At 40.8% G+C, this 12,629-nt stretch overlaps 1 protein-coding gene across 1 annotated transcript in view; it reads left to right on the forward strand.

Annotated features, from left to right (window-relative positions):
- The window catches only part of LOC115132298 (metabotropic glutamate receptor 4-like), a 206,698-nt gene that overhangs the window by 139,146 nt on the left and 54,923 nt on the right, over nt 1-12,629 (forward strand). Inside the window, exon 3 of the mRNA XM_065021085.1 lies at nt 10,125-10,260. Coding sequence (XP_064877157.1) covers nt 10,125-10,260 — 136 coding nt within the window. The remainder of the gene's footprint in view (nt 1-10,124; nt 10,261-12,629) is intronic.

A 12,629-nucleotide genomic window follows, 5' to 3' on the forward strand; every position in this document is an offset into this window, starting at 1 on the left:
AAAGCATCAATACAGGGCTAAGATTGAATCATACTACAATGGCTCCGACGCTCGTCGGATGTGGCAGGGATTGCAAACTATTACAGACTACAAAGGGAAGCACAGCCGCGAGCTGCCCAGTGACACGAGCCTATAAGACGAGCTAAATCACTTCTATGCTCGCTTCGAGGCAAGTAACACTGAGGCATACATGAGAGTATCAGCTGTTCCGGACGACTGAGTGATCATGCTCTCCATAGCCGACGTGAGTAAGACCTTTAAACAGGTCAACATACACACGGCTGCGGGGCCCGACGGATTACCAGGACATGTGCTCCGGGAAGTATGCTTGGGGTCATTGTCCATTTGGAAGACCCATTTGCGACCAAGCTTTAACTTCCTGACTGATGTCTTGAGATGTTGTTTCAACATAAACACATAATTGCCCGTCCTCATGGTGCTATCTATATCGTGAAGTGCACCAGTCCTTCCTGCAGCAAAGCCTCCCCACAATATGATGCTGCCACCCCCGTGCTTCATGGTTGGGATGGTGTTCTTTGGCTTGCAAGCATCCCCCTTTTGTCCCCCCCAAAAATAACTATGGTCATTATGGCCAACCAGTTCTATTTTTGTTTCATTAGACCAGAGGATATTTCTCCAAAAAGTATGATCTTTGTCCCCATGTGCAGTTGCAAACCGTAGTCTGGCTTTTTTATGGCGGTTTTGGAGCAGTGGCTTCTTCCTTGCTGAGCGGTCTTTCAGGTTATGTCGATATAGGACTCGTTTTACTGTGGATGTAGATACTTTTGTACCTGTTTCCTCCAGCATCTTCACAAGGTCCTTTGCTTTTGTTCTGGGATTGATTTGCACTTTTAGCACCAAAGTATGTTCATCTCTAGGAGACAGAACACGTCTCATTCCTGAGCGGTCACGGCGTGGTCCCATGGTGTTTATACTTGCGTACTATTGTTTGTACAGATGAACGTTGTACCTTCAGGCATTTGGAAATTGCTCCCAAGGATGAACCAGACTTGTGGAGGTCTACAATTTTGTAGAGGTCTTGGCTAATTTCTTTTGATTTTCCCATGATGTCAATCAAAGTGGCACTGAGTTTGAAGGTAGGCCTTGAAATACATTCACAGGTACACCTCCAATTGACTCAAATTATGTTAATTAGCCTATCAGAAGCTTTTAAAGACATGACATAATTTTCTGGAATTTTCCAAGCTGTTTAAAGCACAGTCAATTTAGTGTATGTAAACTTCTGACACACTGGAATTGTGATACTGTGAATTAAAAGTGAAATAATCTGCCTGTAAACAATTGTTGGAAAAATTACTTGTAGATATCCTAACCGACTGCCAAAACTATAGTTTGTTAACAAGAAATTTGTGGAGTGGTTGAAAAATTAGTTTTGATGACTCCAACCTAAGTGTATGTAAACTTCCGACTTCAACTGTATATTCACCTTGATTGATGAAATAGAGAACCGAAGCTGCCACTTTTTCAACTTCTTGCTTTTTTTGTATTGGAACTTCACCAACATGCAATTACATACAATGTCATATTTAAGTTAAATTTGGTTGCAAACATTTTATGGAGTAGCTGTACAATAGAAACAATCACACAAGAAAGCCTCCTTATACCCTCTCCCAGGGTTACAGTGGATCAACCACTTGTTCCAAATGCCACTTTAATAATGTAATGTGGATCGGAAGCTTCATTTTTAAATTTAACTAGGCTTGTCTGTTAAGAACAAATTCTTATTTACAATGACGGCCTACCGGGGAACAGTGGGTTAACTTCCTTGTTCAGGGATAGAACGACAGATGTTTTATTTTGTCAGCTCGGGGATTCAATCCAACAACCTTTTGCTTACTGGCTCAAAGCTCCAACCACTAGGCTACCTGTCGCCCCGGGTTTAGCAAGGCAATATTGAAGAGAAATCAACCAACCAAACTAGCTAGCTATCTAACTAGCTACAAAGAGTTACCACCACCACTCAAATCTATAGGTAAGAAACTGGCCAATACATTTCAAGCCATATTGGGAAAGGGAAAAGGTGAGAGGAGGAGCGTGCGTAGAGGCGAGAAGTAATTGTCCAACGATCAAAGGGATCCTGCTGTGTATGTGGCTGCTATTATAGTAAACTGTGTTTGCATGCAATCAGTGGTGTATTCATTCCACTGATTCTGTTGAAAAATGTTTCTTAAACGGAAGCAAATGGAATGAAACAGGGATAACCATACCTGAATTTGTCCAATAGAAACTCTCGTTTGCAACTGTTGGATTAATGATTACACCCAAGATTGGCTAGATGCAGGCAAGGTTGTGCAAGGCGGTATGAATGTGTCAATGTCTGTCACCTTGATTACCCAAATTTCTCTCGACCTTTCATTTATAGGCTAGGTTGTAGCAACCTCATGATGGGTATAGGGAAATTTGAGTATCATGTAGTGGCCTAAACCCCGTCGATGTTACATTGAGCTGGGTGAATGTATTGTAAAAGAAGTAAGGCCATGTTCATAAGAAATGTAAAAAATCGCACTCCCTCATCTTAAACCGCACCGACTGCCACTGACATCTTACCCTTGCAGCTACTCTCTCACAAAGACCCGGATAATAAATGAATTCACACATAGTCCATAGTTGTCAGTGAGTGGAGATCCTGTTGAACAAGTATCACACTCTGTCATACATGGATATTCTTATCCTTCTCAATTTAGCTACAGTACAAAGCATGTTTTCAACTTTACTGCTGTTTGGCTAATTGCCTTTGCTTCCACATCAAACACCACAGCCATTGAATACACCTATATACAGAACATGATCTAAGTAGAGAGGCAACTGTTTTATTCACTCTAGAAGAGGGCCTCATTTTATTGCACATTGTACTCTTCTGAGATACTATTTGTGATTCAAAATGTATGTATACTAGGCTACCTGGGGCGGCAGGTAGACTAGTGGTTAGAGCATTGGGCTAGTAACTGAAAAGTTTTTGGATCAAATCCCTGAGCTGACAAGGTAAAAATCTGTTGTTCTGCCCCTGAACAAGGCAGTTAACCAACTGTTCTTAGGCTGTCATTGTAAATAAGAATTTGTTCTTTTAACTGACTTGGCTAGTTAATAAAGAAATGGAGCATGTCAAGATCTATCTCTGTTCCTCTGATAAAAACACCAACTCAAATTCAGTGCCATGTTTGGTTTTGTGCTATTTTCATCATTTACCAGTAATCATTTCATTTCAGTCAAATAGAGATGATCTCATGACAGAAATTAAAACATGGTGTCAGGGTGTTTGCATGCTGGGAGTTTGTATCTGCAGGATGGGACAAGCTGAGAAGGCTTCTTAGCACAGCAGTCTGGCGACATGGCTCAACAGACCACCAGCAGGAACACGTCCCCTGACCAAATGTTAAGTCATTCTCAAAGAACCCTCCTGCTCATGAAAAGGGTTGAGTTCTCTGTCGTTCAGGCTATTTCTCTATTTTTCTAATCCTCTCCTGGTTCCTTGTTAAATTTGGCATCTTTAGTAGGCAAATAAACCTTTTTCTGTTTCTCTTGTAGTGTTAATAATATTCACCCTAGTGGAAGAAAAGTAGTAGTAAATACAATGTGGAACTCTTTGGCAACTTATCTTCAATTTATATCCCTATCCGGGGAGAGGGTTTATTATCTGATCCAGTTCCACTGTCTGAGTGTGCCAACAAAAGTAGTCCCATAACCAGTAGCACATACAATTGCACCACACATGAGGGGGGTTGGGAAATGGTACAACTTAGTTACTACCTAGTTCTTTAAAATTAGAAAGAATGTTTGCCCTCAATCCCTTCATTACATTCCACTGTCCATGGAACCTTCTAGGAGCTTTGGGAAACACTTTCATTCAAAAAGAGCTTGGTTCAAGAATTCACTTGATGAAAATACCAAACTCTTCAGGCAAGAATAAAAGCCAGAGGAACAACACTTCACCCCTTACTATGGCATGGATGGAAAGAAGTGACTGCCTAAATCTTGTATTTTGCAGTAAATGGTACATTCAATGTCAAAACAATGGATCATCGAGTACCACTTCCCATTAGAGGGGATAATCATTGTTTTAAATTCATAATAGCAGAATATTAATATACCTGACCTTTGTGTATGCCATTTCTAACACTAATGTTGACACAGATTTTTTTTAAATCTCTGTGTAATTACTTAAATTAGGCTGTTGGGAAGTCGTTCACTGGGGAAATAATTAATGTTAGACGTTTTGCTAACAATCATTTGGGAGCCGCAGTCTAACAGACTCTGAATCGTATCTTTGACCACCTGGTCATACGGTATGTTGAAGCGAGATAAGAACATGATAAGGACAAGTCCAAACAAAGTCATATTTGCCTCTGTTGGAGACCTACACGTTTATGTTTTGTTATGTACTCAGCTAGCAATGAGGGTGCATAACCTATTTTTACTTCACAGCTTTTCTAATACGCCTCCACTAGTTCCACTGCCTGTTTCTCTCTGTTTCCAGATGTAAATCTCCCAGGCATAACACAGCGCTCTAATACTCCCCTCAGTGTTCTCTTGTACCGAGAGGGAGTGTGCTGCCTTGCTGCTCTCTCTGTATTCCTCCTGTTCTACTAGCTACTCCCTCCTCTCCTGTTAGTACGCCTCCCCGCTCACTCTTCTTAGATAGGCTCTAGTGTACCTACACCCTTCAAGTGTACAGTCTGTTGTCTGTGTTTATTAAACATCTGCCGTGCTACAATATGTTCCCATGTTTTAGATACATCCCACTGCTGCCACAAGCAGAGGCATTTGGAGACTATACGCTCATTTTCAACACACACGCAACACACATACACACACAGTGGCTATGTAAAATCATAAAACTTTTCAAAGTTGTCAGCCATGTCATCAACATAAATATTATTGAGTAGCTGGAGCAGTATTAACTAGGAAGTACATGATCAGCAGCATCAGAGTAGGAGAGGAGAGGCATGATATTAGTGTGAATCCCCATGGGCACAACACAAACCCCTTCATATGAAAGATAAGACTGAACTGCTGCATTCTCCCACAGGGAAGGTGAACCCTCGACTCTACCACGATCCATCCCAGAGCTGCTGCCTCATATTAGCCTGCACACTGAATAAACAAAGTAAGCCTTATACATTCTGACAAGTCCTCTAGTGTCTGCCATACCTTACAATATTAACAAAGCTTCCCTTACTATCTGGGAAGTGGGCATATACACACAGGTGCCCTTTTGGTTTGATACGTTTCTCAGTTCAAAAGAGGAGAATAAGGAGAATTCTGAGAAATGGCTTTGGCATATGGAATATTAAAAACAAATGGCAAATTGGTTAGGTGAAATTGGGATCGTTCATCTCTTCCCGTTCAATAGCTGAACCATCCATGTGATTCAAATTAAAAAATGATATTTGATACTAGTTCTCAACAATCAACGTTTTTTACTACTAAGGAACATTGTATGTTATTCTACGTATCCTTTATTTGCAAAGAAATAAACCACTCCGTGAAGGTGCATCTCTTTGTTATGCACAAGACACTGCAAACATAAATGTGGATTATTGAGTATCAAGTTGTTTCTAATCTGATGACGTGATGGTGATGACAATCATAAGAATGATGCGTCAATGTGCCTGTGTGGTATTAAATCATAATGGTTACCTTTACCCCATACTCCGGATTCTTTTACAGCTTGTTTACCTAGCAAATAGCATTGAATTAGTCACATCGGGATATCTTTAGCACCTTCAGTGTGGTGAATCTAGTGAACCTCTCTCCAGTATTTCCACAGAGAACAAACGCTGTGCAGCAATCCGCCACTCTGAGTGGGCTGTATTTAATGTTTACGACATCAACATTCTCTCATCCTGGGTGTCTAATAGGAATGAAGATTCCTGTTCAGGCCCACTAGAGAAGAGAAGACAGCTACTGTCTGTAGATGACGCTGGTTAGAGAATAGGAGTGTGCAGATCTCTGCAAAGAAGGCTATTTTTGGAGATGATTTACACATTGCCTGTCTAGGAGGTGTGAGAGGTAGTGTTTTTTAGGTGGAGAGATGGGGGGCTGGCGGTTCATTGGAACTCATCAGCAACATCTTCAGCCTGAGACGTGGGTTCATTTTTTCTCCTTCAGAGACGTGGGTTTGTTTTTTCTCCTTCACTGGGCCCTCAGGTTATTTTTCCAGGCACAGAGTTGTTAGTGATTTAAAATCCCTTAACCAATCGTGTTTTCGAAAATGTGTGAAAAAAGGAGACACTCAAGTAATAAATCATATTTTTGACGAAGAAGAGAGAGATTTATTGGCTTGGAGTTTGATAAATAGCACAAAATGTAATTATATTTTTCATGCAAGCCTCCCAAATTTCTTTAAGCCTGGAGAGACAACAACACAGTCAGGTGGACCTGAGGGAACATAATTAATCAACAGATAATTATTGGTATGCATCTCCCCAGAGATTTAGAAAAGGGTTAAATCATGTCAATACTAGGGCGGTTGCAACATTCACTGTGTTTTTTGAACTGCTTCACTATCTGTCTTTCTGTCTACATGTTCATACCGTATGTCAGTGGATTGAAAATGGTTGATCTGCAATGCAGGGAATTTCATCAGGGAAAAGGAGAGAGAGGGAGAGTTTTCCTAATTAATCCTATCCTGAAGCTAAATGTAATCTAGAAGAGCATTGTGTAGAGAACCAGATTCCTGGAAGGCAGTAATTACCCGTGGATTATTACCTTACATAAACTATAATAGCAGATGCACAACGAGGAAACAATCATAATTAGATCGATAAAAAGGCATTTTGAAGAAGGAATAAGATGTAGTCTGTGCTGGATTTGTTTTCGCAGTTCATTATAAACTCCACCACAACCCATCCCCCACCAAACAACTTTGTAATGGGGAAATAATAAGAATACCTGCAGAACAGTGAATACATACTATAGTCCTACAATTATAATGTACATAGATTGGTAATGCATTGTAATATGATTGCAATATTATAGCTGATGATGCAGGACTGCTAGCAGCATAGGGCTGAATTATGGAGTTTTGTTTCCAGTGACCCAATAGGGGACCCAGTGAGTTCAGCGGGCCTCAACTGCAAGTGGCTGGGAGCTTGCTCTTTCTATCTCAATCAATCAATCAATCAAATGTATTTATAAAGCCCTTCTTACATCAGCTGATGTCACAAAGTGCTGTACAGAAACCTAGCCTAAAACCCCAAACAGCAAGCAATGCAGGTGTAGAAGCACGGTGGATAGGAAAAACTCCCTAGAAAGGCCGGAACCAAGGAAGAAACCTAGAGAGGAACACGGCTATGAGGGGTGGCCAGTCCTCTTCTGGCTGTGCTGGGTGGAGATTATAACAGAACATGGCCAAGATGTTCAAATGTTCATAGATGACCAGCAGGGTCAAATAATAATGATCACAGTGGTTGTAGACGGTGCAACAGGTCAGCACCTCAGGAGTAAATGTCAGTTGGCTTTTCATAGCCAATCATTCAGAGTATCTCTACCGCTCCTGCTGTCTCTAGAGAGTTGAAAACACAGGTCTGGGACAAGGTAGCACGTCCAGTGTATATCTCGCTCCCTTGGCTTCCCTCTCCAGAGGCGAGGTCACAGAACAGTAGCAGTGAAGAGGGAGCAGGGAGAAAGGGATAACTCTCTATCTTCTCCACAGAGAATATGGTGAGGGACCCTGGGACTGGGACACCTATTTTGGCAAAGCGATATTATGGTCAAGATGGATAGAGTCTCTGGTAATGATGAGGAGAATAGTTATAGCATTCACCCTAGATCTGCCCATTACTGGAGTAATATTTCCCATAAGTCTACAGGCTACGTAGATAGAATGAGACAGCTAGATTGACAGATACACCTCAGGAGAATCAGTTTCGACTGGGCATAATTAGTTGGGAAAAGTTTACAGAGTACTGTAGGATTGAAGAGTGAAAACAGAATGTAGGATGGAGAAAATGTAGTGTAGGCCACTGAATAGATTGGACAATTGTCGGACCCACGAATGGCTTTCAATCTATTTTGGCATCTGGAGGAATGAGTGAAAGAATCGTGGAAGCAGGAGAATCATGGGTCTGTCACTATGACAATGGCTGACCCTAGAAAAAACAGACATGAACCATGATATGAGTCATTTGATTTGATTTATTTGATATATTAGCATCCCCATTAGCTGATGCCAATGGTGACAGCTAGTCTTACTGGGGTCTGACACATAATGAAAACCACATTACAGACAAAAGACAAGACTCTATTTCTCCAGTGAAGAGAAAAAGAAACGATTAACCAGCCCAGTGACAGCATGGTCAGAGCACTGCCAGTGTATGCTGCATGTAGGCTACTTGGGTATAGTGGGGTAGCAAAACCACAAAATCAAAGAAAAATAAACTACTTGCATGTACAGTATCTCGGAGGGAGTACAATAACATCAGTGTGTTGTTGCATGCCAAAAGGCCTTAGCTCAAAGGATCTCAACCGGAAGTGGCCCTTTGCACCTATAAGCTAGACTGTCATCACGCCCATTGTTGTCCATCTAATGGTCTTTGCCTTTTTTTTTTCTTACACTTTCACAACCTATTAGTATCAGAGTTGGGCGCCGCTGCTTTGTTTTCTGATCCATTGTGCTGCCCTGGCAGCTATTCACTGAACCAGAGGGTATTATTCCTGCATTGATTGCACAGTTCATTAGCATGCCCATAGACTCTGTGGCATTTTGGCAGGACGACAAAACAATTCTCCTGAAATGTTTCTCTGAGAATTAGAAAGCCTTGGCTTGTTTGCTATCCAATGGACGTATGCTGGAGCTCCCTCACTTTCTTTCTGCTGCTGGATACCAATGCCTCATGGCACGGGAAGGTTTAGTTTGCTGCTCTCTTTGGGGAATTATGTAAGTGTATCGTGTGTGTCAGAGTCTAACACAACAGATTAGGAATGGTCAGAATGGGATTAGGTCACGTGCAGTGATGTAGTGGTAAAAACAATTGGTGGGTAAACGTTGATTGCCAGTCGCGCCGAGTAAAAGAACACTCCCTAAACTTGCATTTTTCCACCAACAAAAAAAAAAATGGGTAAACGGAGTTTACTCTACTTAAGTTTACCCTCCACTACACCACTGGTTACATGGATTTGATTGATTGAATTTAAATTAAATAGCACTGGTTTCCATAATATGTTGTGTGATGTATTGGTGGGTTATTTTGGAGTTTTGATCATGTCATTTTTGTTGATGACATGTCAGAGTAACTGTCACTTTTTGACTGCCAACTAAACAGTTTTATGAGTCATGTGATTACTTCCATTGAAAATTGAATTCCTTGATGCGCTATATGTTTGGATTCATACAATACACAACAAAAAGAATGCTGTGAAAAAGTAGAAAGATGAATATCAGTAAATGTATGCTTGCCCAGTAAGCAAGATGTACTTAATGTATTCTATAACTTACTGAAAGCCTTACAATGCTAAAGTTGAACAAAAATACATCTATGGAGAGAAACAATTCAACTATTCGCAAATGTTCAATTACGAGTGTAGGTTTGTTACGAATTGCTACACAATTTCCCCAATCTCATTGGCACCCCCATAAACTGAATCTATTGTTTTCCATGTCTCAGCTATGCCGCTTGTGGTACATGACAATATTTTGTTAATACCTTGCGTTCATCATGCTGTGAAATATTACACCAGCACAATTTTTATCTTGCATCCAGTCATCCATAAAAAGTCCTGAAGATATGAATAGGATTAGTGTTGTTGGTTTAGGCGAGTGAAAAAAACTATACTTGGCTTTGGCCTACTTTCAGTTGATACAGAGAACTAAGAAAGAGGGTGATTCTAAGAATGATGAACCTGCATTTAGATAGTTTACTGTAGCTATATGCAGATGCCTTGTGCTGGTTTACCAATATAGTTATTTCTGGTGCTGATACCCGACAGGTGTTCCCTAACAATAGATGGTGTACCCTGATAAAAGGTCCCCAGGTACTGATTATAAACTTTATTTATACTCTGTTTTAGAGACAGCCTAGACAGATCAGCTAGTGTAATTTATCCATGTCTATTTTCCTCTGTCTATAATAATCCTTACATGTTCCTCTGTCCCTTGATTGCAGGAGGTGTGTGCATCTCTCAGTCAGTGAAGATACCACGAGAACCTAAGCCTGGAGAGTTTGACAAGATCATCCGCAGACTGTCAGAGAACCCCAATGCACGGGTTGTTATTCTCTTTGCCAATGAAGATGACATTAGGTTAGTGATGTTGACTGTTACAGGAATGAAAAAATGATTAAACTAACATACTAAATGATGCCAACATAGTATCTCAATTGATCTGAGTTTCTGTTTAATGACGCAACATTCAGCATGTTTGCCCATTGGTTTAGATGGGGATGCACTGCGGTGTAAATGGCTGTACATTAGTATATTGTCCTCCCCACCATGATTGAACATCCCTAAAATGAAATACACCATTTTCAGTAAGCTATATCAGCTTTATTTTCATTAGATGTCAACAGTGAACGGGATATGTGCCAGTTCACATTAAACACACTCAATCTAACTACATTTTGATGATATATTCTTCTTATCTAATCATTCAAGGGTTTTTCTTAATTTTTTACTATTTTCTACATTTTAGAATAGTGAAAACATCAAAACTATGAAATAACACATATGGGATCATGTAGTAACCAAAAGTGTGTTAAACAAATACGAAACATATTTTTTCTTCAAAGTAGCCACCCTTTGGCTTGATTACAGTTTTGCACACTCTTGGCATTCTCTCAACCAGCTTCATGAGGAAGTCACCTGGAATGCATTTCAATTAACAGGTGTGCCATTTAAAAATGAATTTGTGGAATTTCTTTCCATCTTAATGCGTTTGAGCCAATCAGTTGTGTTGTGACAAGGTAGGGGTGATATAGAAAAGAAAATATATATACCAAGTCCATATTATGGCAAGAACATCTCAAATAAACAAAGAGAAACAACAGTTCATCATGACTTTAACCCATTAAGGTCAGTCAATCCGGGAAATCTCCAGAAATGTTAAAGTTTCTTCAAGTGCAGTCGCAAAAACCATTGAGTGTGATGATAAAACTGGCTCTCATGAGGATCGCCCCAGGAAAGGAAGACCAAGAGTTACCTCTGCTGCAGAGGATAAGTTCATTAGAGTTAACTGCACCTCAGATTGCAGCCCAAGTAAATGCTTCATGGAGTTCAATCTCAAAATCAACTGTTCAGAGGAGACTGTGTCAATCAGGCCTTCATGGTCGAATTGCTGCAAAGAAACCACTACAAGGACACCAATAATTATAAGATAATTGCTTGGGCCAAAAAACACGAGCAATGGACAATAGACAGGTGGAAATCTGTCCTTTGGTCTGATGAGTACAAATTTGAGATTTTTGGTTCCAACCGTGAACAGATGATCTCCACATGTGTGGTTCCCACCGTGAAGCATAGAGGAGGAGGTGTGACTGTTGTGGGGGTGCTTTGCTGGTGACACTGTCTGTGATTGATTTAGAATTCAAGGCACACTTAACCACCATGGCTACCACAGCATTCTGCAGCGATACGCCATCCCATCTGGTTTGCGCTTAGTGGGACTATCATTAGTTTTTCAACAGGACAAAGACCCAAAACACACTTCCAGGCTGTGTAAGGGCTATTTGACCAAGGAGAGAGATGGAGTGCTGCATCAGATGATCTGGCCTCCTCAATCACCCAACCTCAACCCAATTGAGATGGTTTGGGATGAGTTGGACTGCAGAGTGAAGGAAAAGCAGCCAACAAGGGCTCAGCATATGTGGCAACTCCTTCAAGACTGTTGGAAAAGCATTCCAGATGAAGCTAGTTGAGAGAATGCCAAGAGTGTGCAAAGCTGTCATCAAATACTTTTTTGGTTACTACATGATTCCATATGTGTTATTTCATAGTTTTGATGTCTTCACTATTATTTAAAGATGTACATTGTAGAAAATAGTAAAAATAAAGAAAAACCCTTGAATGAGTAGGTATGTCCAAGCTTTGGACTAATACAGGTTTTCTAGTTTACAGCAATTACCAATCAATTACCAATTTCCCCCATTCCTCTGCAGTGTTAAAAACTTTTAGTTGTCCTGAGGACTGAGGATCATCCTGATCAGTGTCTTGTGGCAACAGCTGGTGATGTGTGTGGGTTCCATTATGTTTTACAGCACATTCAAAACCTACAGTACCTACTACTACCACAAGCATAGAATATACACTGAATGTACAAAACATTAGGAACAGCTTCCTAATATTGAGCTGCACCCCCTTTTGCCATCAGAACAGCCTCAATTTGTCGGGGGAAGATGTCGTAAGCATTCCACATGGATGTTGGCTCATGTTGACTCCAATGCTTCCCGCAGTTGTGTCAAGTTGGCTGGATGTCCTTTGGGTGGTGGACCTGAGTGGCGCAACGGTCTAAGGCACTGCATCTCAGTGGTATAGCCTTCACTACAGACCCTGGTTTTATTCCAGGCTGTATCACAACCGGCCGTGATTGGGAGTCCAATAGGGCAGCACACAATGGGCCCAGTGTTGTCCGGGTTAGGGGTAGGCCGTAATTGTAAATAAGAATTTGTTCTTAACTG

The sequence above is a fragment of the Oncorhynchus nerka genome, linkage group LG7 (genome assembly GCF_034236695.1).
Source record: "Oncorhynchus nerka isolate Pitt River linkage group LG7, Oner_Uvic_2.0, whole genome shotgun sequence".
Taxonomy (NCBI): domain Eukaryota; kingdom Metazoa; phylum Chordata; class Actinopteri; order Salmoniformes; family Salmonidae; genus Oncorhynchus; species Oncorhynchus nerka.